Source organism: Culex quinquefasciatus, chromosome 2, assembly GCF_015732765.1.
Source record: "Culex quinquefasciatus strain JHB chromosome 2, VPISU_Cqui_1.0_pri_paternal, whole genome shotgun sequence".
In the NCBI taxonomy this organism is placed as follows: Eukaryota; Metazoa; Arthropoda; class Insecta; order Diptera; family Culicidae; genus Culex; species Culex quinquefasciatus.
In genome coordinates this window covers 28,994,988-29,022,857 of record NC_051862.1, presented here as the reverse complement: position 1 = coordinate 29,022,857, position 27,870 = coordinate 28,994,988, and the positions used below count along the sequence as shown (strand labels likewise).

At 31.8% G+C, this 27,870-nt stretch overlaps 4 protein-coding genes across 5 annotated transcripts in view; 1 reads left to right on the top strand and 3 right to left on the bottom strand.

The window, feature by feature from the left end:
• Nucleotides 1–298: 298 nt before the first annotated feature.
• LOC6054435 (phosphopantothenoylcysteine decarboxylase) lies at nt 299–1,103 on the bottom strand. The gene has a single exon (XM_001870315.2). It carries the CDS (start codon nt 926–928, stop codon nt 353–355), a length of 576 nt encoding a protein of 191 aa, XP_001870350.2. The 5' UTR covers nt 929–1,103; the 3' UTR covers nt 299–352.
• LOC6054437 (cytochrome c oxidase assembly protein COX19) lies at nt 302–1,561 on the bottom strand. The gene is made up of 2 exons (XM_038257432.1): nt 1,414–1,561; nt 302–1,277 (listed from the first exon to the last, which is right to left on the bottom strand). Exon 2 carries the CDS (start codon nt 1,236–1,238, stop codon nt 978–980), a length of 261 nt encoding a protein of 86 aa, XP_038113360.1. The 5' UTR covers nt 1,239–1,277; nt 1,414–1,561; the 3' UTR covers nt 302–977.
• Nucleotides 1,562–5,345: 3,784 nt separating this feature from the next.
• LOC6054789 (atypical protein kinase C) overlaps nt 5,346–27,870 on the top strand; it is a 352,606-nt gene continuing 330,081 nt past the window's right edge. The window contains exons 1-4 of one of the 2 annotated variants that reach the window (XM_038254611.1): nt 5,358–5,444; nt 5,729–5,961; nt 9,020–9,350; nt 9,432–9,552. In XM_038254611.1, coding sequence (XP_038110539.1) covers nt 9,171–9,350; nt 9,432–9,552 — 301 coding nt within the window. In that variant the 5' untranslated portion in view covers nt 5,358–5,444; nt 5,729–5,961; nt 9,020–9,170. Of the gene's footprint in view, nt 5,962–9,019; nt 9,351–9,431; nt 9,553–27,870 lie in introns of both variants that reach the window. The other variant, XM_038254610.1, reaches the window with a different exon arrangement.
• LOC6054436 (leucine-rich repeat protein soc-2 homolog) lies at nt 22,617–24,070 on the bottom strand. The gene is made up of 2 exons (XM_038254614.1): nt 23,983–24,070; nt 22,617–23,906 (listed from the first exon to the last, which is right to left on the bottom strand). The coding sequence occupies exons 1-2, from the start codon at nt 24,018–24,020 to the stop codon at nt 22,676–22,678; spliced, it is 1,269 nt and encodes a 422-aa protein (XP_038110542.1). The 5' UTR covers nt 24,021–24,070; the 3' UTR covers nt 22,617–22,675.

Sequence of the window (27,870 nt, the reverse complement as noted above, 5' to 3'; positions counted from 1 at the left end):
TTTTAAATTTTTAAAATTCTTAGAATTTCTTAATTTTTCAAATGTTTAGATTTTTTTTAATTTTCAGAATTTTTAAAATGCTTAGAATATTCAGAATGTTTAAAATTTTGAAAATTTTCAGAGTGTTTAGAGTTTTGGAATTCTAAGATTTTTCTTAATTATTAGGCCAAATCTCAAAAAGTAAAAATTATTTTATTGCTCAGACAATTTTATTTTCACTAAAAAAAGTAAAATAATAGTTTTGCTCCACTTTAGTTTAAAAATTAAGGACTTTCTTTCAAAATTACGTTCAGTTTCCTATAAATAATGCACAAAAATGTTTATTCTCAAAACAAAAAAATCCCTTTTCCACCTACCTCCTGCACTCCATCGCCACCAAACACGCCGCCACCTTGTCCACGATCGTGTCCACCTCGGCCATCGCCCCTTGCCCCGTGTCCCCGCACATGAGCGTTTTGGCCACGCACGGAATTTCCCGCAAACCCCAGGACCGCAGCACCTGCACGTGCTGCCCCGTCACCGGATGGTCCCACATGCGGGTGTTCATGGCCGGCGCGAAAAAGAACGGCTTGCCAAAGTCCCAGGCCCGGGCAGTGCACAGCAGCAGATTGTCACACAGCCCACCGGCCATCTTCGCCAGACTGTTGGCGTCCAGGGGCGCCACCACAAACAGGTCGGCCCACTTGCCCAGCTCGATGTGCAGCACGGGATCGCCCCGGTCGCGCCAGCTGTCCCATTCATCCTGGTCGCGCAGCACTGGAACGTCCGGCGGAATGTCCGCCGGGGAGAAGAAGTGATCGGCGTGCCCGGTCACAATCACCTTGATGGCCACGTTGGGAATGGTTGAGCGGAGTTTCCCCACTAACAGGGGAAGCTTGATGGTGGCCACACTTCCGGTGCAACCAATTAGAACGTTCCGGTGGGTCATTGTTTATTTTTCAAAAAAGTCTCTTCTCACAATTTCACAAAACAGTCTTCTAGTTATTCTTTCCTTCACCCTCCTCACTGAACCCGAGCTTCGAAAATTCCTCCTTGGCCATCAGATTGTGGTCCATGCGGCACTGCAGATAGGCGCGGCACTCTTGCCGGCAGGCCGAATTGTCGTCGTTGTTGGTGCGCAGACAGCGCATGTAGTACAGCATCAGCTTCTTGCACTGGCCCTCGTGATCGAGCGGGAAGCTGCCCTTTTCCGGCGCCGTCGGGATGAACTTCTTCTGGCCAAACGTCATCGACGTCATGGCGATGAAGTTGAGCGGTGCCTATCCGGTTGAAGGAATCTAGAAACGATTGTTCAAACTTTTACGACCGGCACTGTAACTGGAGTTGTTATGGGAAGTTTTGCCAGCTCGTACATTGACCGGTTATGTAAACTGATATTGTGTTCAAAAGGTTTTTTAACAATAGCCAACTTACCAAGAACACTTGCACTACATTAAAATAGATTAAATACAACAATTAGGAAGTAATTAAATCAGATTTACCAACAAAAAACCGTTCCGCAAGCGAAACAATTTTGCAACCGCGGCTGAGAGTGAAATTTTGCACTGTTGAAATCCAAATGGGAAATTTGAAGGTTCTGCCAAACGTCTGAAATGTCAAAAAGTTTCCGAGAATGATTGTGCACGCGCATGCGAGTTTGCTCAGCTTTGGTTCTTAAAACATACATCATTAACCCTGATTTAATGCTGCTTTGTTGATTTCCGCAATAAAAATGACACCTCGAATGACACTAATGTTACGTTCGTTTGAAGAGCCGGTGTGGCACTGAGTGCCGCACTCGTCGGTGCCAGTTCTGGTTCAATCGAACGACATTTTCAGTGTGCGTGGAACTCGCATGAAACTGAAAAAATATCGAGTGCGGCACTAGAGTTTCAGTTCCAAGATGGCGGCGATACTCGTGCGGAACTAGCGCGAGTTTCTTCAAAGAAACACTTTGACAGCTCTGAGTGCGGCACTCAGTGTGGAACTAGCCATCAAACGAACGTACCATAAGCTTAACCCGGGCATGGTCTTCGGGTCTATAGGACCCAGTAGCACTATAAAAGTGATTGTAACTTTTGACCAAAAACACCTAGAGATCTGAAATTTTGTGACTTTGTGTAACTTATTAAGACACACATTCTGGCCAAAAATGAACTTCCGGTGGCCACCGGAAGTGCCCGCCAAGTGACCAGGTTGGGTCAGAGGACATCGGCATGACTTCAGATGGTCATAACTTTCAATTTCATGAAGTTTGATATGCGGATGATAGGGTTCTTTGCTTATTCCGATAGTGTCCCTCAGTGGCGACCGGTAACCGGTTCCGGAGTGACCAGGTTGGGTCAGAGGACATCGGCATGACCTCAGATGGTCATAACTTTCAATTTTATGAAGTTTGATACGTCGGATGATAGGGTTCATTGCATATTCCGATAGTGTCCCTCAGTGGCCACCGGTAGCCGGTTCCGGAGTGACCAGGTTGGGTCAGAGGACATCAGCATGACCTCAGATGGTCATAACTTTCAATTTCATGAAGTTTGATACGTTGGATGATAGGGTTCATTGCATATTCCGATAGTGTCCCTCAGTGGCCACCGGTAACCGGTTCCGGAGTCACCAGGGTGGGTCAGAAGACATCGGCATGACCTCAGATGATCATAACTTTCAATTTCATGAAGTTTGATATGCAACATGACGGGTTTTTAGCGTGACAATTATTGGAACCGTTTTAGTGGTACCCTGGAACCGGTTCCGGATTGGCCACAGTTGGCCAGAACCGATACCAAACAGTCAGGGGTAGTATGTAGTATCCTTCTGCAATGATTTGCAAAATAATCCGTTTCAAGAGACTGGTCCGTGTGACGGTTTTATGTCAAAAACTGCAAAAATCAAGTTTTCCGGAAGTTCCGGGTTACCGGAACCGGTGGCCACTATGGACCAATTATTTTTTCTGGGGCTTAAAATTCAGGTTATTGTCTGTCAAATGCAACCGGAAGCAACCTGCTATGTGCAATCGTTTCAGAGATACAGTTCCTTAAAGTAGGGGCCTCAAAAAAGACTTTTTTTGGTTATAGCAGGTTCCCGGTGGCCACGGTGTCCAAAACCGGTTCTGCCGGTCAGGTTCAGAAAGTAGACATCCTAGCCTTTCATTTGCGGCCAAGACATCCAAAATCGGTTACAATTTCGAAATTTGGCAGCCGAAAACATTTCTGGGTCCTATAGATCCGGAATACCATTCGTGTATGTAGAAAACGAAGACCATGGCCAGGTTAACAATAATCTAGTTTTATTAGGACCGAGATTAGGACCTTTTATTATTTTCCAACTGATGTTCATAATGGGCAAAATCGAGGGCAAAATGCAATTTATAAGAGAACTAAAGGGCACAAAAAAGCTTGCTGGCATCTAATTATTGATTTGAATCAAGATTTGAATGCTGTTTATATGCCCCTTAATTCATTTAATGAGGAATTCAGTGACAGTTTGATCTAAAATGTTGTGCATAACTAAATATTTAATTATAAATTTTGCCTGCTCTCTGTAAATTAAACATTTTTTCACATGTTGAACAAAATTTGTAAGTCAAAAGCCAATGTTTACTGATTTTATTCAGTGTTGGAAAATATGTATTTTTGGATCCAAGCAATAAAATTGAAATTTTATAATTCAGTTTATAATAAGCTAATAATAAAAAATCAATATTAAAATCAGCGCATAAAACATATCTCACCAATACCAAATTGAGTTACCAATTTGACAATTTTGACAATTTTGTCAATTTTCTACAATTTTGACATTTTTTTTACAATTTTGAAAAATTTTGACAATTTTGATAATTTAGATAATTTTGTCAATTTTGTCAATTTTGTCAATTTTGTCAATTTTGTCAATTTTGTCAATTTTGTCAATTTTGTCAATTTTGTCAATTTTGTCAATTTTGTCAATTTTGTCAATTTTGTCAATTTTGTCAATTTTGCCAATTTTGTCAATTTTGTCAATTTTGTCAATTTTGTCAATTTTGTTAATTTTGTCAATTTTGACAATTTTGACAATTTTGACAATTTTGACAATTTTGACAATTTTGACAATTTTGACAATTTTGACAATTTTGACAATTTTGACAATTTTGACAATTTTGACAATTTTGACAATTTTGACAATTTTGACAATTTTGTCAATTTTGACAATTTTGTCAATTTTGTCAATTTTGTCAATTTTGACAATTTTGTCAATTTTGTCAGTTTTTTGAAAGGTCAATAAACCAATTTTGTCAATTTTGCTTTTGGGTGTTTGTTTGATAAATTTGACTCAATGCGGTTTCAAAACACCCAAAAGCAAAATTGAAATTTGTTTATTGGACCTTTTCAAAAAAAAAAACTCCAGTTTTTGTCAATTTGGTCAATTTTGTAATTTTTTTCAATTTTGTCAATTTTGTATTTTTTTTCAATTTTGACAATTTTGACTTTTTTTTGTTGGAAAGCAACAGATTTTTTTTATGGAAAATTTAACGGCAATTTACGTTTATAAGGTCGTGTATGTTTATGACGTGATTTTTTTTATCAATTTATGTGCAAAATAAACTACCAAAGTTAGGATCATTAAGAACACATTTGGCCGATGACCTCATTTAAAATTGTTCTATTATCTCATGAAACGTTTAACTTAAACACTGTGTAATTTAACTTTTACTCCAGTAATTCAGGATTTAAGTTATGATAAAACTTAAATATGAATTAATAAAAAAGTTGTTTTTACTGTGCGCAGTTTGCGCGCGATATCAATCTCAACCCCAATGCCTTGGGTTTAATGCAGCACTCATAAGGAAATCTACATCAATTGAGGGCTAGTAAATAGAAAAATGTAAATAAATCATTTCGTGCATCAGCCAATCGGATAAAACACAAAACTCTAAAGAGGGTTGGGGAAAGTGGAATCTTGCCTTTTTCTGCAACTCGAAGCTAAACTTACCGTAACACCCACGCTTGCCACCAGCTTCAAATATGCAATAAGTCCCAATTTGACAGCGGGCAAATCATCTCGAAAGTCCAAGTTACACCTTTTTCAGTTCGGACCCCTGAACAAGTAAAGGTGTAACTTTTACACTTTTTGCAGTTCGGATTTTACACCTATTTCAGTTCGAGGGTTGAAACTAGTCGGCGGTGTAAAATCACACTGTAACTGAAAATCGCACTTTGCTGAGTTCACTTTCGCACTTTTTCATACGATTTTTTCAGTTCGACTACGATTACACAAAAAACTGAAAAAATCGTATGGGGATCGATCGACCTCGAGGTGCGAAAACGAACTCAGAAAGTGCGATTTTCAGTTACAGTCTTGCGTGCGAACGAACGTGCAAACAACAAAATTCGTCAAACATTCCGTCACTCCGCCCTCCGCTGTTTTTCTGGTTTTCCGTGGCTCCGGATTTTGCGTTCCGCGGACAGTTTCGTGTTATTTTTTTCCTGGTGCGGTAATTTTGCATTGTTTTAATTTTCGCCGATTTCGCCGCCGTGATTAAGCGGTTAGACTTCCGGCGTGATAAATTAGGGGAATCAACCGTCGTGAATCACTTGGAAGCCGCTTTGTTTATGCTCGCGATTTTGTTTCGATCGGAATCGAGTTTACGGTTCTTTTTTTTTTGCTTGCCGCCGGGGCCTGCTCCGATTTCAGAACGTGGCGCGACGAAGGAGCATTTGTTTTGTTTACATTTTCGGGGTCGAGCCTTGAGTTTGGCTGCTTTTTTTTAAAGGTGAAAGTGCATGAAGATTAAGGTGCAATTAGTTCGAGTGCCTTTTTAATAAAATAGTGAAAAAGTTTGCTTGAAGAATCAATCAAAAAGAGTGGCTGCATGCGTGTAAAGTTGTGCGTTTGTTGGTGTGCTGCAATTCTATTCTAAAAAAGTGTCGAAGAAGAGTAAGAAAATCGCGACTCCGGAAGGAACAACATCAACACAAAGCGAGAGCCCGGAACGACGACGTGAAGGTGAGGAAACCACCTGTTACTTGCGTGCTATCCTCACGAAATTCGTGAGAAGCAGAGTTTGTTTTTGTTTTGGCTAAATCGCGACTTGGAATGGTTTTCTTCGCGTAGAATAAGGCGAAAGGTTAGCGGAATCGAGGGCCTTGTTTGGAACGGAACGCAACATTTTGCATGACTCACACTGCAGACGCAGGTTCTAGACTTGGCTGTAAAAGTAGCTGCTAGAGAAGGGGGAAAAGAATGATGCATCGAAGGCAATCGACGACTAAGTCGTCGAATGAATCGCTTTTAAAGAAACTTAACTAATTTGTAGAAAAATTTAACAAAACATCAAAAGATTGAATTGAAAAGCAACGACTTTAAAATCAAACAAATTTTTAAAATAAAAACGATAAAATTGACCGCACTCCCCTTATTTGGCATGGAAGCATAAAATCAGATAGCTACCAGCAAGCTCTGTACTGCTTTAAAACTTGGACATCCACTTCTGGCTGCAATTCTAAGGGTCGTCGTCGTCGTCGTAACGTCTCTTCCCGACTGGTTGAGAATACGCGCTGACGAAAAGGGTTTGCCTGCTGTAGTATCGGTATCGCTGCTAGTACATAATTTATAACATGCTTGCACAACCTTGTTTGAGGAGCAGTTGATGGGTTTTGGTACCCTCCTTTTTTTATTTCCTCGAGCTTGTTGTAATTAGGAGCAGTATTCACATGTCTTTTACGGTTGATTGGCAAAACCTTTTTACCTTAAAATGCAATATTCACACGATTCGGCTAAAAACTAAAAACTAAAAACTAAAAACTAAAAACTAAAAACTAAAAACTAAAAACTAAAAACTAAAAACTAAAAACTAAAAACTAAAAACTAAAAACTAAAAACTAAAAACTAAAAACTAAAAACTAAAAACTAAAACTAAAAACTAAAACTAAAAACTAAAAACTAAAAACTAAAAACTAAAACTAAAAACTAAAACTAAAAACTAAAAACTAAAAACTAAAACTAAAAACTAAAACTAAAAACTAAAAACTAAAAACTAAAAACTAAAACTAAAAACTAAAAACTAAAAACTAAAAACTAAAAACTAAAACTAAAAACTAAAAACTAAAAACTAAAACTAAAAACTAAAACTAAAAACTAAAAACTAAAAACTAAAAACTAAAAACTAAAAACTAAAAACTAAAACTAAAAACTAAAACTAAAAACTAAAACTAAAACTAAAAACTAAAACTAAAACTAAAAACTAAAAACTAAAAACTAAAAACTAAAACTAAAAACTAAAAACTAAAAACTAAAAACTAAAACTAAAAACTAAAAACTAAAACTAAAAACTAAAACTAAAACTAAAACTAAAACTAAAACTAAAACTAAAACTAAAAACTAAAACTAAAAACTAAAAACTAAAAACTAAAAACTAAAACTAAAAACTAAAACTAAAACTAAAAACTAAAAACTAAAAACTAAAACTAAAAACTAAAACTAAAAACTAAAAACTAAAACTAAAAACTAAAACTAAAAACTAAAACTAAAAACTAAAACTAAAAACTAAAACTAAAACTAAAACTAAAAACTAAAAACTAAAACTAAAAACTAAAAACTAAAACTAAAAACTAAAAACTAAAACTAAAAACTAAAACAAAACATAAAACATAAACATAAAACATAAAACATAAAACATAAAACATAAACATAAAACATAAAGACATAAAACATAAAACATAAACATAAAACATAAAACATAAGACATAAAACATAAAACATAAAACATAAGACATAAAACATAAAACATAAACATAAGACATAAACATAAAACATAAAACATAAAACATAAGACATAAACATAAAACATAAAACATAAACAAAACATAAAACATAAAACATACATAAAACATAAGACATAAGACATAAAACATAAACATAAAACATAAAACATAAGACATAAACATAAAACATAAACATAAAACATAAAACATAAAACATAAAACATAAACATAAAACATAAAACATAAAACATAAAACATAAAACATAAAACATAAAACATAAACAACATAAAACATAAAACATAAAACATAAAACATAAACATAAACATAAAACATAAAGACATAAAACATAAACATAAAACATAAGACATAAACATAAACATAAACATAAAACATAAAGACATAAACATAAAACATAAAACATAAAACATAAAACATAAACATAAAACATAAAACATAAAACATAAAACATAAAACATAAAACATAAAACATAAAACATAAAACATAAAACATAAAACATAAAACATAAACATAAAACATAAAACATAAAACATAAAACATAAAGACATAAAACATAAAACATAAAACATAAAACATAAAACATAAAACATAAAACATAAAACATAAACATAAACATAAAACATAAAACATAAAACATAAAACATAAAACATAAAACATAAAACATAAAACATAAAACATAAAACATAAAACATAAAACATAAAACATAAAACATAAAACATAAAACATAAAACATAAAACAATTTTGACAATTTTGACAATTTTGCCAATTTTGCCAATTTTGACAATTTTGACAATTTTGACAATTTTGACAATTTTGACAATTTTGACAATTTTGACAATTTTGACAATTTTGACAATTTTGACAATTTTGACAATTTTGTCAATTTTGACAATTTTGACAATTTTGACAATTTTGACAATTTTGACAATTTTGACAATTTTGACAATTTTGACAATTTTGACAATTTTGACAATTTTGACAATTTTGACAATTTTGACAATTTTGACAATTTTGACAATTTTGACAATTTTGCCAATTTTGACAATTTTGACAATTTTGACAATTTTGACAATTTTGACAATTTTGACAATTTTGACAATTTTGACAATTTTGACAATTTTGACAATTTTGACAATTTTGACAATTTTGACAATTTTGACAATTTTGACAATTTTGACAATTTTGACAATTTTGACAATTTTGACAATTTTGACAATTTTGACAATTTGCTTTGCTTAGTAGGTAGTTCTTAATTTTTCTCTTTCCTTCATTTTCAGAGTGCGTGTTTGCCGCCTTTCGCTAAAAGTGTTCTAAAATTCTCACCGCATCACTCGTGGAAGAAAAAAAAAGTCTGTGTTCAAAATCGAATAACAAGCCTCGGTAGAAATTGCTAATTGAAACGCTGCCCGTCCACTCCACTCCGTCATCATGCCGATCCAAATCGCGAACGAGAGCAACAACAGCGGCGGCGGTGGTGGCGCCGGCAACGAGATTAAGGTGAAAATCGCCTACAGCGGCGAGGTGATGATCACCTACATCGACGAGGCCATCACGTACGACGGGCTGTGCCGGGAGATTCGCGAGATTTGCCGGTTCGGCCAGGAGCAGGTCGGTTTCATCGAACGAAAGAATTTGGCGATTGACAAATTGTTGACTTATTGGCTTTTCGCGGTGGGTTTTTTTTTGCAGGATTTCACCATGAAGTGGGTCGACGAGGAGAACGATCCCTGTACGATCCAGTCGGACCTGGAGCTGGACGAGGCCATCCGGCTGTACGAGGTGAATCGCGACTCGGAGCTTGTCATACACGGTAAGGGTTCTGGGGGGAGATGGAAAAAAAATCTGTCCTTGCGCGGCGGCGTTGGATAACATCGGGGAGGATGATGCGTTTTTGGAAGGGAGAGTTGACGTAGAACTATGCTTCTTGAAAAGTGTTTTCATTCAATGTTTAGTTTTTTTTTTAAATATTTTGTTTTCTTAATAAATATTGTTTTAAGGCTGCATTTAAATCCGTATATTTTAACATTCTAAACTCAGAAAATCTTAAAATTTTCTTGATTTTTATTTCTGTAGTGCTCAATCTTTTAGTATTCTTTTTTGCACATTTTTTAATTTCTTAAACTTCTTGATTTTCTTTAATTTCAAAAATTCCTTAAATTTCTTTGGATTTCGTGATTATAATTCTTAAATTTCTTGGATTTCTTGCATTCCTTGAATTTCTATTAATTTCTATTATTTCCTGAACTTCTTGATTTTTTTTTAATTTTTTCAATTTCTTAAACTTACTGAATTTCTTCAATTCTTAAAATTTGATAGATTTTTTAAAAAATCCTATTTTAACAATACTTTTCAAATATCTTAAATTTCTTTAATTTAACAAATGCTTGATTCTTTTGAATTTAATTAATTTCTATAATTTTTAATGCCTCCTAATTTTTTTTAAATCTTTTGAATTTCTTGTACTTCTTGAACACCTTTTTTTTTGTTATTTTCGTGCATTTCATAAACATGTTAAATTTGTTTCGTTTTTTTTAATTTCTTCAATTTCCTGAATATTACAAAACTTTTCAATTTGTGATTCTTTTTGAAATCCTCAAAGTTCTTAAATTCTTGATTTTTGAATTTTGTCAAATGAATTTCTTCATTTTCTTAAATTTTGAGACTTCCTAAAAAGAATATTTTTTAAAATTATTTATATATTTTTTAAAATTTCTAGAGATTGGTCAATTTAGATTTCTTTTATTGTTTGAGTTTTTCTAGTTCCTATATTTGTTTTCAACACTCTCCAGTTCTCAATATTTTTTTTTATTTTGTCACATTTTTGGTTAACTTGAATTTCAGAATTTCTAATTTTTTGTGAATTTCTTTAAATTTTACGATTTCGTTGAGTTTTTAAAATATTTTAATCTTTTCTTGAACATCGTACATATTATGAATTTCTTGATTTTTTTTTATTTTTTGATTAATTTCTTTAATTTATATTCCATCATAACTCTCTTAAATCTAAAATTCTCTCAAATTTAATGAATTTCTTGAACTTTTTAATCAAGTGGTTTTATTGTATTTCATGTTTATTTTGTTTAATTTTCTAAACATCTCAACATTTTTAAATTTTTGATTTTTTTTTAATTTTGAAAATTCTTGAATTATGGTTTGTTTTTGACTTTCTGATTATTTTTTCATAAATGTCTTCATTTTCTTAAATTTTTCTGAATTTTGGATTTTATTAAATCTCAGATTTTTTTTAAATTTCTTGAATTTTCTAAATATAAAAAAAAATAATTAGCGATTTTTTTATTTTGAAATATTTTGAATTGTTGATTTGTTTTGAATTTCTGATTATTTTTTATAAATTTCTTCATTTGCTTATTTTTTTTAAATTTTTCTGAATTTTGGATTTTACTTATTCTTTTTCAAATTCATGTTTTTATTTCTTGAAATTGTTGAATGTAGGTGTTTTATATTTTCTTGAATTGCTCAAATTTTACTTATTTCTTGAATTTCTTAAATTGCTCGAAGTTTCCTAATTTCTAGAATTTTTCAATTCTATTAATTTGATCATTTTTTTATTTCTTGATTTTTTATTTTAAATAAGATTTACTTGAATTTTGTAGTTCCTTACATTTTGAAAAATTAAAAAAAATCGTTTTTTATTTCCTAAATTACTTGACATTTTAGATTTTCTTAAATTTCTGGAAAATATTGAATTTCTCGGAAAAGTAGAATTCCTTGAAATCGTTGAATTTCTTGAGTTAAACGGATTTTTTTTTGAATTTACTTTTTTATTAGTTTTTTTTTTCTTTAAATTATAGATTTCTTTGAATTTCCTGAATAATTTAATAATTCTTTTGAATTACCAAAATAATTCTGATTTTTTTTTCTTGTTTGATTTCTCTTTGATTTTTTTTTAATTTTTGAATTATTTTTTCGTGCATTTATCAAATTTTGTAAAAATTTTAAATTTTGTCAATTTTGTAAACTTTGTAAATTTGAGAAATTTTGATAATTTTGTAAACTTAATTGTTGCTATTTTGCTGCTTTGTATTTTTTTTGTTGAATGTCTTGAAATTTGTGATTTTTGTGTATTTCTTAACCGTGAATTGTTGATTTTGTTTTTATTCTTCAATTTTTTTGATCTTATAATTTTTTTATTTCTCATTTTCTTGAATTTCTCAAAAGTTTTAATTTCTCAAAATTGTAAATAAAAAATTTTTGTAATTATTTTAATTTTGAAATTTTTAGAATATTAAAATTTTTAAAAATACTTATTTCGAATTTTTAAAATTTCTGTATATTTTTTTAAAGTTTTGAGTTTGTGGAATTTTGTTAAATTTAGTTAACTTTTTGAATTAAACTTAGTAATTTTTTTTTATTGATTTTTTTTTAAGTTTTTGAATTATTTTTTCGTGCATTTACCAAATTTTGTAAAAATTGTAAATTTTGTCAATTTTGTAAACTTTGTAAATTTAAGAAATTTTGATAATTTTGTAAATTTAATTGTTGCTTTTTTTTATTTTTAAGTTTTGATTGCTTTATATTTTTTTTTCATAAATATCTTGAAATTGTTGAATGTCTTGAAATTTGTGATTTTTGTGTATTTCCTAACCGTGAATTGTTGATTTTTTCTTTTTTTATTCCCCAATTTTTTGAGCTTATATTTTTTTTCTCATTTTCTTGAATTTCTCAAAAGTTTTAATTTCTCAAAATTATAAATACTATTTTTTGTGATGTTTTGAATTTTGAAATTTTTAGAAAATAATTTTTTTAAAATACTTTTCGCATTTTTTAAAATTTCTGTGTATTTTTTTAAAGTTTAGTTGAGTTTGTGGAAATTTGTTAAATTTATTCAACGTTTTGAATGAAATTTTTAAAGTTTTTTTTATTGATTTCTTTTTCAACTTTAACTGTATTATTATTAACTGTAATTTATAATCGTTATCCTACGCCAACACTAAAAAAACAACACCAAAAAAAACTCCCAACTAAGCGGGCTGTTCCTATCCGGGGGGCTTATCCTTTCCTCCGAGAGCGGATGTTACGAAAGCAGCATCATCCACTACTCTACGGGGGAAAAAACCTTGTTTGGCCGGAAAACAGTCTGTCAAACAATCGCCATGAATAAATAACGAACGACGCCATCGCCGTTGACGTCCAGCACACGATGATGGTGACGTCCATGCTAGAAAATGGCTCAACTTTCTAAAAATAAGAAGCAAAAAAAAAAAAAGATGAAACTAAATCCAGATGACGATGATAATGGTGGCACTGGATGAAAAGTCTAAAAATAAAAAAAAAACTCTGAAAGAACACGACAAAAAATTGAGCGAATGATTCTGACAAAACACTGAAAAGGGGGCGGGAAACTGGTCCTTGATGGGGGATTACGTGGCCCACATGGCACAAGTTTGAATTGTTGTCCCGGGGTCGTTTCCGGTCAGACGAGCCAACTAGTTTGCCGGAGGAAACCCCAGGTGATAAGCTCTCTTTTTCCGCGGCATGTTATCTAATTTAGCGTCTCGGTGACAGGTTTGGGATTGCTTTTTGTTTGGAGAAAATGATGTAGAACATCCATTTTTGGTAATTAAAGATTAAAAATATTTTTTTTTGCAGTGCAACGTGAAGTCAAGATTTGAAATGTCAAATTAAGTCCAAGTCCAAGTCCAAGTCCAAGTCCAAGTCCAAGTCCAAGTCCAAGTCCAAGTCCAAGTTCAAGTCCAAGTCCAAGTCCAAGTCCAAGTCCAAGTCCAAGTCCAAGTCCAAGTCCAAGTCCAAGTCCAAGTCCAAGTCCAAGTCCAAGTCCAAGTCCAAGTCCAAGTCCAAGTCCAAGTCCAAGTCCAAGTCCAAGTCCAAGTCCAAGTCCAAGTCCAAGTCCAAGTCCAAGTCCAAGTCCAAGTCCAAGTCCAAGTCCAAGTCCAAGTCCAAGTCCAAGTCCAAGTCCAAGTCCAAGTCCAAGTCCAAGTCCAAGTCCAAGGCTAATTCAAAATCATTTTTCTTTACTGAAATTCAACAAACCAGTTATGCAACTAGATCCTCAAAGGACTGACAGAAAGCAAAACTATTTCCGTTTCCGGCTTGCAAAAGCGACTCGCAAATAAATGCAAAAATAAAAAGGTTGAGTTGTGTAATCCCATCACTTTGTTGTTGTCCGCCATCAACACCGCTCTTCACTGCAATTGAAGCCCGCAGATGTGTCCCTTTTGAGTTGCTGGTGTTGCTCTCTGGTTTTAGTTTTCGTTGCAGAATAATAAATAAGGATGCTACAAAACAAAAAAAAAGTGAAAAGAGCACGGAGTGAAATGATAATCCGATGATATAAATGGGGATGGATGATGATGCTTTTGGGTGAGCGCTTTACCGGAAGAGTTTTGTGGGGCGGATGTGATCTCTTTTTTTTTGTTGGTTGACGTTGTTCTAAAGGGTTTTTGCTGTTTTAGTTGTGACCAAGGGGATTCGATGTCAAAGTGACGTGAGCTCATTTTGGTTGTGAAATGGATTAAGAAAATTGCGTCCTCAAATTGAGATTTCAGCTTATGCTTCTGTCAAAATTGTCAAAATTGTCAAAATTGACAAAATTGACAAAATTGACAAAATTGACAAAATTGACAAAATTGACAAAATTGACAAAATTGACAAAACTGACAAAATTGACAAAATTGACAAAATTGACAAAATTGACAAAATTGACAAAATTGACAAAATTGACAAAATTGACAAAATTGACAAAATTGACAAAATTGACAAAATTGACAAAATTGACAAAATTGACAAAATTGACAAAATTGTCAAAATTGTCAAAATTGTCCAAATTGTCCAAATTGTCAAAATTGTCAAAATTGTCAAAATTGTCCAAATTGTTAAAATTGTCAAAATTGTCAAAATTGTCAAAATTGTCAAAATTGTCAAAATTGTCAAAATTGTCAAAATTGTCAAAATTGTCAAAATTGTCAAAATTATCAAAATTGACAAAATTGTCAAAATTGTCAAAATTGTCAAAATTGTCAAAATTGTCAAAATTGTCAAAATTGTCAAAATTGTCAAAATTGTCAAAATTGTCAAAATTGTCAAAATTGTCAAAATTGTCAAAATTGTCAAAATTGTCAAAATTTTCAAAATTGTCAAAATTGTCAAAATTTCCAAAATTGTCAAAATTGTCAAAATTGTCAAAATTGTCAAAATTGTCAAAATTGTCAAAATTGTCAAAATTGTCAAAATTGTCAAAATTGTCAAAATTGTCAAAATTGTCAAAATTGTCAAAATTGTCAAAATTGTCAAAATTGTCAAAATTGTCAAAATTGTCAAAATTGTCAAAATTGTCAAAATTGTCAAAATTGTCAAAATTGTCAAAATTGTCAAAATTGTCAAAATTGTCAAAATTGTCAAAATTGTCAAAATTGTCAAAATTGTCAAAATTGTCAAAATTGTCAAAATTGTCAAAATTGACAAAATTGACAAAATTGACAAAATTGACAAAATTGACAAAATTGACAAAATTGACAATTGACAAAATTGACAAAATTGTCAAAATTGTCAAAATTGTCAAAATTGTCAAAATTGTCAAAATTGTCAAAATTGTCAAAATTGTCAAAATTGTAAAAATTGTCCAAATTGTCAAAATTGTCAAAATTGTCAAAATTGTCAAAATTGTCAAAATTGTCAAAATTGTCAAAATTGTCAAAATTGTCAAAATTGTCAAAATTGTCAAAATTGTCAAAATTGTCAAAATTGTCAAAATTGTCAAAATTGTCAAAATTGTCAAAATTGTCAAAATTGTCAGAATTGTCAAAATTGTCAAAATTGTCAAAATTGTCAAAATTGTCAAAATTGTCAAAATTGTCAAAATTATCAAAATTGTCAAAATTGTCAAAATTGACAAAATTGTCAAAATTGTCAAAATTGACAAAATTGTAAAAATTTTCAAAATTGTCAAAATTGTCAAAATTGTCAAAATTGTCAAAATTGTCAAAATTGTCGAAATTGTCACAATTGTCAAAATTACTTAATTGACTAAATAGACTTAATAAACTAATTGATAAATGAGGACAACTGAAGACAATTGAAGAATATTGAAGACAATTGAAGAATATTGAAGACAATTGAAGACAAATGAAGACAATTGAAGACAATTGAAGACAATTGAATACAATTGAAGACAATTGAAGACAATTAAAGACAAGTGAAGACAATTAGAGACAATCGAAGACAATCGAAGACAATTGAAGAAAATGGAAGAAAATTGAAAAGAATTGGAGACAATTGAAGACAGTTGCGGACAAATAAAATCAGTTGAAGACAATTAAAGACAATTGAAGACAATCGAAGACATTTGAAGACAATTGGAGACAATTGAAGATATTTTTTAATGATATTTCAAGACAATTGTAGCGAGTGGATTTATCTTGAAGACAAATAAGTTTCGCGTCCACAATGTGCTACTTTCTTATCGTTTTGTTTCACTCCGGTGCCATTAGTTTACGCAAAGTACCATTGCCGGTGCCAGTTATCAGATGTTATCATCTCGCAGATACCGCCAACCTCAGATTAGGAATTGCTTATCTTTTGTTGGAGAACGAATAATGATTTTATCCGCGTTTCACAGGAAAAAGGTAACATTAGTTATCGGAGAAATTCCAATGGAATCGCGTGTTGCTTTTTTCCGCTGATTTTATTTTTTGACGTTTCGGTTTACTTTTCATTGAACTTCTTGAGGGTCCCTCTGAAAGTTTTAAAGCATCTTTTAAAGCATCAAGCATAATCCTTAAGTGAGTCAGTAAAATCAACGCATAGAAAAAAACATTATTCTTTTTCTCTCCCTTTCCCCCTTTTAAAAAAACAGTGTTGCCAGCAGAAGGCGCAAGAACAAAAGCTTTTCGCTTAGCTCAACAGAGGCAAGCAGTAAAAAATGTAAAGTGCAAAAAAAAAGATGGAAAAAATATTCGCGACGCTGCGAAAATAATGGTTTAGTGATAAATTAGTGGTCAGTTGGGCGAGAGCAAAAAAAATTAACAAAAAGAAGATGAAAAAACTGGTGCAAATTTAAATGAAGTTTCGACGTGTCAGTTTTGGTTTGGGTGGCTTTGTTTTGGTTGTTTTGCTCTCTCTCTCTCTCAGAGAAGAAAAGTGAGTTATGAGCTAGTAAGCTGCGGCTGTGTTTGTGTGTTTTTGGACCAACAAAAAAAAAAAAGAAGATTGGATTGCATTTAGAGTGTATACTGGGAAGGAAGGTTTTTTGTTCGTTTGTTTGGGATTATTCATTTCCTGAGACAGAAAAATGGCAGATAAATGGCTGGTGCGGCCCAAGGACTTATGTAGGTATTTATTGTTGTGTTTTTTTTGAGAAATGATTTTTACCTTTATAAAGCAAATGTCAGAAAGAGATGATTGCAAAATCTCACGTTTAAGTTTATTACGAGGTTTTTGCTTCTTACTTTTTGTTGTTGTTTCTTCCGTAATATGTTTTTTGTACTTTTTTAATTGTTATTTAATTTTAATTTATTGTTATAAATTAGTTATAAACTAAGCATCACTTATTTTTCTAACTTTTCAGCAGTTTTATAATGACTGAAAATTTAAATTTAAAGGTTTTAAGATTTGGATGGATAACATATTTAAAAATGCATTTCACACCAGTCCAACAATCGTAATTGGATGGTTTCTTATGATTTTTTATGATTGTTTAAACTCTTTGTTTGCAAGTTTATGTCTTTTTTAAAGGTGAAACGGGAAGGCACAGCCGTATTGACCGTAATGAGTTTTTTAAGCAAATTCAAGAAAAGTTGAGTTACTTTGAAAGTTTTTTTTTTTGCTGGCAATAAGGCCGTGGCAAATATTTTTCAAAGTTTATGTCGCCCACCCCTTCAAAGTTGGCCTGAATAATCAGGGGGCAAAAATTTTTTTTTTCGAAAAACTTCAAAATTTTAATGAAATTTAAAGTTTAATTAACTGAAAACCAGTTAAAATGCATTTTCATCATGTTTGAACTCCTTTGAAAACATTTAAAATTTTCATGAAATATCAATGTACAATCCCACGAAAAGTTTTTTTTTGTCAAAAAAAAAAAGCATTTTGAAACACTTTTTTCATCCAAATGTTGAAACCTTCAAGCTTGAAATTTCAATTTTTATATTATTTTATTTTTTTGCCCTCGACTTTGGTCAGAGCCGAGGGTCATAAACTTCAAAAATTATTTGCAACGGCCTTAATAGGTCGATAGCAAGCAATCTGTCGAGTTCAGAAATTGATTATAATTGACCAGAAGTTGTCTTAAAACTGTCGTCCGGTTTCACCTTAACATAAAATTTATAAAAAAAAAAAATCATTAAATTATCAAATAAACATATTTAATTTTAAGAATTGATTTGAGGGTCTTGAAAAATTAAATTGGAGTTATTTTTAAAGAGTGAGTGTGTTTCTTCTGAGAATAAATTTATTGCTCCTTGTGTGTTCTAAAATTGCTTTTTTTATTTTCTTTCTAACATAGATTTATTTTTGATATTTTCTATTTTTCCCGTATTCAGGAGGTAATTTTGAGTAGCTTTTGTTTTACAAAAAGCTTACGTTCTCTTGTTTTATGGTTTTCCAAATTTATTTTCAGTATTTTAATTTGCATTTATCCTGTTTAGTTTATGTTTGTTTTTTGGTAGTATTTGATAGTATTTGGCCTATTCTACCAGCTCATACCATTACATTTTGCCTTTCTTATTTTTTCATGTTTTTACTGTCGCTTTTTATTTTTTTGCGTTTTCACGTTTTCTTAATTTGTTATATTTTAATAGGGCGTCCAATTTTCCCGGGATTTGAAATTCCCGGGAAACGGGAAAAATATTTTTTGAATCCCGGGAATTCCCGGAATCCCGGGAAATTTTTAGAACAGTCATAAAATCTATGTTTCTTATTATATTTGTTATGTTTTCAAGCTTAAAATCATAGAATAACTCAATACCATTAATATGCGATAATCTACATTTCAATCAAAACAAGAAAAGCTGTTTTTTGATAGCCTAAAAAAATGGTTTTATGATTGAAGCTAAAAAAGTCTCTCATATTTATATATTTTTTATATGACATGATTAGAAAAGCATAAAACATCTTTTTGAAAATGTTAAAAAATAACAAGAAACAACAACAAATAAATTGGTACTAGTCAATGTAAAATTTCAGGTAAGTTAAGAATTTTATGTGCACATATTTTAAAAATTATATTTTAGTCACTACAGCCAAGTGGGAAAAATCGAGGTTTTGAATAGATACAGCAGATTTAAGGGCAAAACATTTGGAAATCAGACCATTTTTTTTGTTCTGTTCCTGTTTTAACCGAAATGAATAAAAAAAAAATCAAAACACTATGCAAAAAATGGCTTGAACAGCTGTATTAATTCGTTACTTTTGTCCTGATTTGCCCAAGATGGCGATGTTTGATGAAAAATAATCAAATATGATATTTTTTCAAATTTTAGATCCTAAATATATGTACGTTTATGTAAACCCAGTCTTTTTTTTAATTTTATTGAATAAAAAAGAAAATATTTAAAGCGCTGACTTTTTTTGCGAATCAGTAAACTAAAATTTTGACAATTTTCCTTAATAAGCCGAATTAATGCTGATATATGACACATACAAATTTTAATGCTTTATAATTATTATCGATTACTTATTATTCAACTGTTCATCTATTCTACAACTAAATCTGAATTTTCAGACCAAAATTTGATTTTTTTTATTTCGGGAATTCCCGGGATAAAAAAGAAAAAAAATCCCGGGATTCGGGAATTCCCGGTTATGGAAAAATCCCGGGAATTTTGTCCCGGGAATTCCCGGGATGGACGCACTATTTCTTAATTTGTTATATTTGAATTGTATTGAGTTCTTTTGTCCCATATTTTACACAGATTAATTAAAAAAAATTAAAAAAAAAAATACATTCGTGTTTTGTATGATTATTTTTGAGCACCTATACAAGTCTCCATACAATTTTGGCTGCTGTCTATACAAAAATGGTATGTAAATATTTAAACAGCGGTAACTTTTGAGTGAATTTCTGATCAATTTGGTGTCTTCGGCAAAGTTGTAGGTATTGATGAGGACTATTGAGGATGAAATAGGTACATGTTTTTTTTTGCAGATTTTTAATCAACTTTTACGTATTTTTTGATTTTCGAGAACTTTTGATATGTTTTAGAGGACAGAAACCCGCAACTTTTGAGCCATAGAGAAACATGGTGAAAAAATAGTGATTTTTGGAAAAAAAAATCGAAATTTAATGCAAAAACAAATTTGATTTAATATTTTTTTATGTAAAATTGAATTTCCAATCGAAAAGTACTTCACAGATTTTTTGATGAAGGGCTCTGTTTTCAAGATATAGCCACCGAAAGTTTAATTTTAGCGAAATATTTGCAGTTTTTTGTTTTTTTTTAAGTGAAGATCGTGACCATTTCTAAAAATATTTTTTTTTAAGTTCAGAAAATTTGCTATAAAATTGTCTAAGAGACATTGAAAATTGGACCTCTGGTTGCTGAGATACATCGGCTTAAAGAAAAAGAAACGGGAAAATTGTAGTTTTCTAAGTCTCACCCAAACAACCCACCATTTTCTAATGTCGATATCTTCGCAACTAATGGTCCGATTTTCATACAAAATATCTTAACGTAAAATTTGAAATAAAAGAATGTATTCATAAGTTCAATGATATTTTTAACTTTTTGAAAGTAGCACAACTGAAATAATGGTTTAGGCATTTTGTGATAGTGTTTGTATCAATATTTTTAAAATTTAAATTAATATAATTATTTTTTTTGTGCTAACATTTTTGTTTGTTTTATGATCTCATTAATTTATAGAGCAATTCCAGCTCAAATCAGGATTTTTCCTGGTACTTTTGTACCCGACCCTCTCCGATTTCAATGAAACTTTGTAGACATGTTATCCTAGGCCTATATAAGTCATTTTTGTGTATATGGAGCCAATAGTACTCGAGAATAACATTTGAGAAGGGCGTAAGATATTTAAATATTTTAGTATTTTGCAATTTAAAAATTACTGTATCTCGAAGCCGTTGCATCGTATCAAAAAGTGGTCAAAGACAAACTTGTAGAAAATTGGACGGGCTTTCTGATAAAAATACACTGAAACAAAAATACACACCACTTTTATGTCATTTTTCAATTTTTAAGTTTAAAAGTTAAATTTGAAGGTGATGTCACGATTTTTTTTCGCTCAAATTTTTTGAAGAAATACCCTAAGATGTTACCAAAAGACTGACGAAAAATGCAGGATGGTATGTCTCTCCTAAAAAAATACAAAAATCATTTACTAAAACTGTTTTTTTGAAAAGTGGTCTAAACGTCAAAATTTTTAAAAACCGGCAGTGGGAATCGATTTCCCAGATAATTTTACATAAAGTCTTCATATTGACCATTATTTATATCGTTTTTATATTTACGTAATCAAATTTACTATCCTGGTTTCTACCACACTGAAAAAAATATATAAAGGCAAACTTATGGGAAATTGGACGAGCTTTCCGTTAAAAATATTTACGAGACTGAAAAACCAAGTCTGTCATATAGAAATTGTCAAAAATCACCAAAAATCCCGTTTTTTCAACATTTTTATTTTTAAAGCTGCTGTATCTTCCCAAGGATTGGACATAGGACAATGGTCAATACGGAGACTTTTATGTAAAATTGTCTGGAGAATCGATTCCCACTACTGGTTTTTAAAAATTTTGACGTTTAGACCACTTTTCAAAAAAAAACAGTTTTAGTAAATGATTTTTGTATTTTTTTAGGAGAGACATACTATCCTGCATTTTTCGTCAGTCTTTTAGTAACATTTTAGTCTATTTCCTCAAAAATTTTGAACGAAAAAAAATCGTGACATCACCTTCAAATTTAAGTTTTAGACTTAAAAATCAAAAAATCTCATAGATGTGGCGTGTATTTTGTTTCAGTGTATTTTTCAGAAAGCCCGTCCAATTTCCTACAAGTTTGTCTTTGGCCACTTTTTGATACGACGCAACGGCTTCGAGATACAGTAATTTTTAAATTACAGAATACAAAAATATTTAAATACCTAACGCCCTTCTCAAATGTTATTCTCGAGTACTATTTGCTCCATATGCATAAAAATGGCTTATATAGGCCTAGGATAACATGTCTACAAAGTTTCATTGAAATCGGAGAGGGTCGGCTACAAAAGTACCAGAAAAATTCCTGATTTGAGCTGGAATTGCTCTATATGTGTTTTTTTTATTTTCAACTGTGTGTTTTTCCTGTTTTTTTTTTTTAAATTTTAGATTGGACTCTTTTTGCTATTTTGCTTTTAATTTTCTAGTTTTTTAATTAACGTTGTTATTTAAATATTTTAAATTGTCTTTACTCTTAGAAGATTTAGTGTTGGTTTTGAATAAAAAGTAATCAGTTTACTTGAAACATAGTAAAACATTTCAACTTTTTCTCTTCAAACTTTATGCATGCAGAAAATCTTTAAAAAAATCATAATCCAACGTGCGAGTGCACGCCACTTGCGGCTGCTCAATTCAAGCGCTCACCAAACAGTCAAACATTATAGAAGAAAGCATGTTTGATTTATTCAAAATTCAGTGAATTTTTATTACACTCGATGACTTGAATTGTACACACAAGCTTTCACCTTAAAAGGAAGAAGCAACTCCCCCGAGGGTGGAGAGAGGTGTGTGACTTGATTTGCATAGAAAACGAATTTCGGGGCTCGAGTCCCGGCTCCGAGACACGAAAGAAAGGCTTAACACTTTTTTTTCCGCTCGAGATTTGAAGACTTCTGTGGGGGGGAATGTTTATTCATTGCTTGGCAGATTGATTCAGGAGGGTGATATTTTGTAAAGTGATAAAAGTTTAATTTGCGTTTTGAATGATTTTTTTTATTTGCCTTATACTAGTTACATTGTTTACTTAGACTTAGTTGACGTTTTTTCGGTTAACACCGCCCAACAAAATTCTAGCAATTGAACTGCTCATTTTATCGAACGATTCCAACTTTTGCTCCATTCGCCAAATTTGACGTTCAAATTGCTTCTGATTTTCAGCTCCGCTCGGAGTGGGTCCATTTTGGTTTGAGGAAGGTTTTAAAAGTTCTACCTGCGATTGCAACTCCTTAACGATCTTTTTAAAATCTTCCAATAGTGTTACCGACTTGTCACACGTTACCATAGATGATTCTTGAATTTCAACATTGCGACTTTTCAGTTCGTCTTGCGTTGTATCAAGCCAGTCACAGTTGAAAGGATTCGAAACAAGTGATACTTGCTGCAAAGCTGGAAATACCTTAGGTAAGCCATGTGCCGTTGTCAATCGGTTCACAGCGATGCGGACTTGCTTCACAGAAGAAGTATTCCAATGTTCGAAACTGATTTCGTTTAGTCGATTGAAGCTAACGTCAAATTCTGTTAATTCTGGGAGTTCTACTGGATCAGATGATATCTCTATGATTCTGTTTCTAGCCAAGTTAATTGTTTCAAGATTGGGGAATCTGTTAAAGTGTGACATATTAACTGTTTCGAGTTGATTTTTTTCAAAAGACAATAGTTTCAGACGCGACGCTTCCCAGCTAGCAATGTTCAAAACTTTAAGCTGGTTATTGCTTATGTCAAATCGTTCCAATCCTGGTAGAACTACCGGAAATGCGCTCATCTCCTTTATTCTATTTTGCGATAAACATATTTCTTCAAGAAATTTCAAACCGGAAAAGTCCTCCATGTTGACAATTTCTATCTGATTATTTTTGAAATCCATCATTTTCAACTTTTTCATCGCCAGTAAATTTTTAGGAAGTTCGTTTAACTGTCCACGACTTACTCTAAATTGTTCTGTTTCATAATTGCTGCTTGGGTCGATTACCACAGTGCTTGTTGGGCCACCTTCAATTAAGAAATATACGAAATGTGCATCTACATGAACAGTTGAAACATTTACACTTTGTAGACAAAATTTCTCCACGTTGATCAACCATGATTGCATTTCTAGTGTTAGTGTACTGAAATTCGGAGCACTAAAGTGCACCTCATCAATACCTGATAAATTTAAGCTCAAGCCACCCAGATCAACATCATTCAATACTTCAGCATGACCTTTATACAATCCATTTTTGTAAGAGAAGATATACCATCCGTTGATTTGGTTTGCTACGAACCTATTATTAAAAAAATGTCAATTAATACATTAGATAAACTACTACATAACATAAGCAATAACTAAGGGTTACTTACAGCAGTGCAGCTAAACTCAGCCACGGTTTGGTTCCCATGATGGTGCGCCTCCAAGAACACTCACTTCAGCTGCTATGAGTTTGGACGAAGTAATTATTATCTGAGCGCAGCAGACGCCTTTTATACACGATTTTTATCACTAACTCAAATGACCCTTGTGGTTTGTTTGTGGTTTTGGTTTGGATTTTTATCTGCTTTCAATTTAAAAGTTTAACGTTTTTGGCCTGGCAGTAACATTTAATAAAAATTAGAAGAGATGTTTCCCCTTTATGGATTCGCTTAAGACTAAAGTTTGACTTTAAATTCTAATTCTAAAAATCCTTGCAGGGGTTTTTATGAAAACGTCTTATGCTCAACATTCAATATTACGCCATTTTGAAATGTTTGATTCAAAAAATTTGAAATTATTTTTTTCGAAAAGATCGAAAAATTTTACGAATGTTTCACATTTTAACATTGAAAATCGGACCATTAGTTGCTGAGATATCGACGTTAGAAAATGGTGGGTTGTTTGGGTGAGACTAAAAAAAACAATTTTTCTGTTTTAAAATCAATGCATGGCAATATCTCAGCAACTAAGGGGCGTATAAATAAATATAAAAATATTTGTTTTTAAAGTGGGCAAACATGGGCACTAATTAAAAAATGAAATAACTGCGACTATTTTCAAAAAAGTCACCTAAAAATGGATTTAACTTGAAAACGGTGCACTTTATCAAAATTTCAGTAAAGTACTTTTTGATTGCAAATTTGATTTTACATCGAAAAATGAAGATGAAACATTTTTGCGACCAATATTTCGATTTTTTTAAAAATCAGTATTATTCAATAATTCATAACTAGGTCAAAAATTTTTTGCCCACTCTAGAAATTTTCTGAAAAGTTGGCATTTGGTGTCCCCTAAAACATATCAGAAAATAAAAAAAAAATGTGTTTTTTTGCAAATCAAGTTTTAGTGACAAAAAGTAAAATTAAAAATCACCAAAAAATGTTTACCGTGCATATTTTTTTTCAGTGTAGTCCTTATCCATACCTAGAACTTTGCCGAAGACACCAAATCGATCAAAAAAAAAATCCTTCAAAAGATACAGAGTTTAGAATTTTCATATGGGTCATTCCATCTGAAGCGGAACGGCACTTGAAAATTACCATCTCCGATTCTGCTCAAATATGGCAGAGCTGTTGAGACTATCAAAACATGCAAAAATCCCGAATTTCATCCTAATCGGACCACCCCCTCCATTTTTGTACCCTACCAAAAAATCGACTTTTTGGCGATTTTTGAGCGAAACCCCTATCTTCAAACAACGATAACTCAGGAACCACAAATCTTAGAGAGTCGGTCTTAGACTCAATTTTGAAGGAAATTGGACGTAGAATCCATTTCCGTGATCAAAATTAGGATTAAAATATTTTTTCTACCTGTATTGCGCAATTGAAAACTTTAAATGGCCGTATCTCAAAACAGCCCTATTTATTTTTTAAATTTGACCTCACCATCGTATTCCCCGGCCAATTTTACATAAGAATCACTTATCGACAGAAAGGAATATGTTTCGTTCCAGAGATATCGAATTTTTAAGTTTTAAGTATTTGAGATTACCTAAATTAGCTACACTCGCCGCATCTGCTAGAAGCACTCGGACGCGCTAATCAATACTTACTACCTGGTGTTCTGTAAGATGAATTATTTTTATAATTTTATACGTATTTGAGATAATCAATACCTTGAACAATCTATTTTTTAAAGGAATATTTATTGGGTAATTTTGAATGCACTGTTTTTCCTGATCTCAGTGTCATTGAACCATATTAGGTAAAATTTGAACTTTTAATATTTATTTGCAAATGCTACAACGTTTTTACAACACAATTAAAAAAAATAACATTTTTCTATTGTTTTCATATTTTCTCTAATTCCTCATTTCTTCCCACTTTACCAAATTATTTCTTTTATTTGAAGCAAGAACAAATGTAGAGCTGGATGTAGTAGATGAAATAATTCTCATGGGTTCTAGAGCAGGGGTGCTCAAAGTTTTTGGATGAAGGGCCAAATCTGAATCTCTCATGAGCTTGCGGGCCAAATGAGATTTTTGTACAAAACTTGAAAAAATCATCTGTTGGTTGGTTGGAATTTCAGGTATTTTAAGATCATTTTCATCATTCAAATATTAGTTTTGTAGAAAAAGCTTCCATCAATCGATAAAATTTTAATAAAAGCAGAAATAATAGCAACGCAAATATTTTTATCTGCTTTCTATTGCATTCTTCGTGCCTCAGCAATAATTGAAATCAATAAAGTATTGTTGACTGAATACAATCGTGATTTCACAAATGTTAGGAAAATTAAAAGGTATTCAGTTTAATGCATTTGTATTTTGATAGAATTTTTTATCAATTTTTGAAATATATTTTAGAAGGATTGACACAAACTTTGTAATAGTAGAAAAAAATAGAAAAATGTAGAAAAAAATCTAAGTGTAAATATAGGTATTCGGTGCCCTCTCCCCGTGCCCATACCTTCACACTTAGGAGACCCGGGAGGCGGAGTCTTGTCGCAAAAAGAACGATACACGCCTGTGGATCCGTTGACGAAACCGCAAGGTTTAAGAGGGCCACATTATAAGGTGTTACGTCGATTCCGTTTTTTTTGTAATAGTGTGTATTTTTATTTTAAATAAACTGCAACTTTAATGAAAACTCGTTGCTAAGGGATTTTTCAAAAAATATTTCTCCAATTTCAATAAAATTTAAATAAATTTCATTCTGCCCTTATCAGATATTAGGTACTCTTGTTCGTAACCTACACGTTACGAATTTAAACCACGAGGTGGAAGGTTTCTAAGTGCAAAATAAGTTTGATTAAATTCGAAAGAAAGTTCTATAACTCATTTCCAAAAATGTTTGATGAATGTTTTCACAAAATTTACTCTTTTCAATCGCATTTAAGCTTTTTACCTACATTGTTTAAATAAGATAGATTTTTGAACACAATTCAACACAACACAAAATATTTTTAGGATTTATAAAATAACTTACGATGTGCCAGAGGGCCATTTTACATTATCGTTCAAAATGGGCCCGCGGGCCACAAAAAATCACCTCGCGGACCACGTTTGGCCCGCGGGCCATACTTTGGTCACCCCTGTTCTAGAGCTTTTGCCATGTGCGGTAGCAAAATAGTGCCATTCAGCAATAAACCCCAAAATCTGCCTTCCGGTTTGAAAGATTGAGCATGACCATATTGAACCGATTTTTATGTTGTGAGCCAGTTTCATCGGAATAATTGATGACTTTTTTTCAATTCTGGTACATTTAATTTCAAAAACAAAACCATATACTTCTGATAAAACATGTGGACAGCAGTTGTATCGTCTTCCAAGATTTCAAAATCATTGACAAAAAAAGATAATTGTTCGAACGGTGTCGAAATCAACACCACTTAATTTGATCTTAATCAGATAATAAATCCGATTAATCTTTGTGATTTTCTTACATTTTTCAGTTTTATACTTTCCAGAAATCCTCTTGCTTAAAAAATTTTTTCTACCTATATTGCGCAATTGAAAACTTTAAATGGCCGTATCTCAAAACAGCCCTATTTATTTTTTAAATTTGACCTCACCATCGTATTCCCCGGCCAATTTTACATAAGAATCACTTATCGACAGAAAGGAATATGTTTCGTTCCAGAGATATCGATTTTTTTAAGTTTTAAGGGTGCACAGCAACCGAAGAAGTTGTTGTCTTCTTATTCCAAATTTTTCAAACTTACGGACCCAATCCTGAAAGAATCTGATTGTCAAAATGGTCAAACTTTATTGTAAATAACTTTGAAGACTGTAATTTAGGGGATGAATAAAAAATCATATCGATAGTTCCCGTATT

Bases quoted from the DNA above. Each gene is read 5' to 3' on its own strand.
- LOC6054435 (XM_001870315.2), bottom strand. From the start codon at position 928: ATGACCCACCGGAACGTTCTAATTGGTTGCACCGGAAGTGTGGCCACC.
- LOC6054437 (XM_038257432.1), bottom strand. From the start codon at position 1,238: ATGACGTCGATGACGTTTGGCCAGAAGAAGTTCATCCCGACGGCGCCG.
- LOC6054436 (XM_038254614.1), bottom strand. From the start codon at position 24,020: ATGGGAACCAAACCGTGGCTGAGTTTAGCTGCACTGCT. The intron at 23,907-23,982 runs GTAAGTAACCCT...TTTTAATAATAG, and splicing joins CTGAGTTTAGCTGCACTGCT to GTTCGTAGCAAACCAAATCA.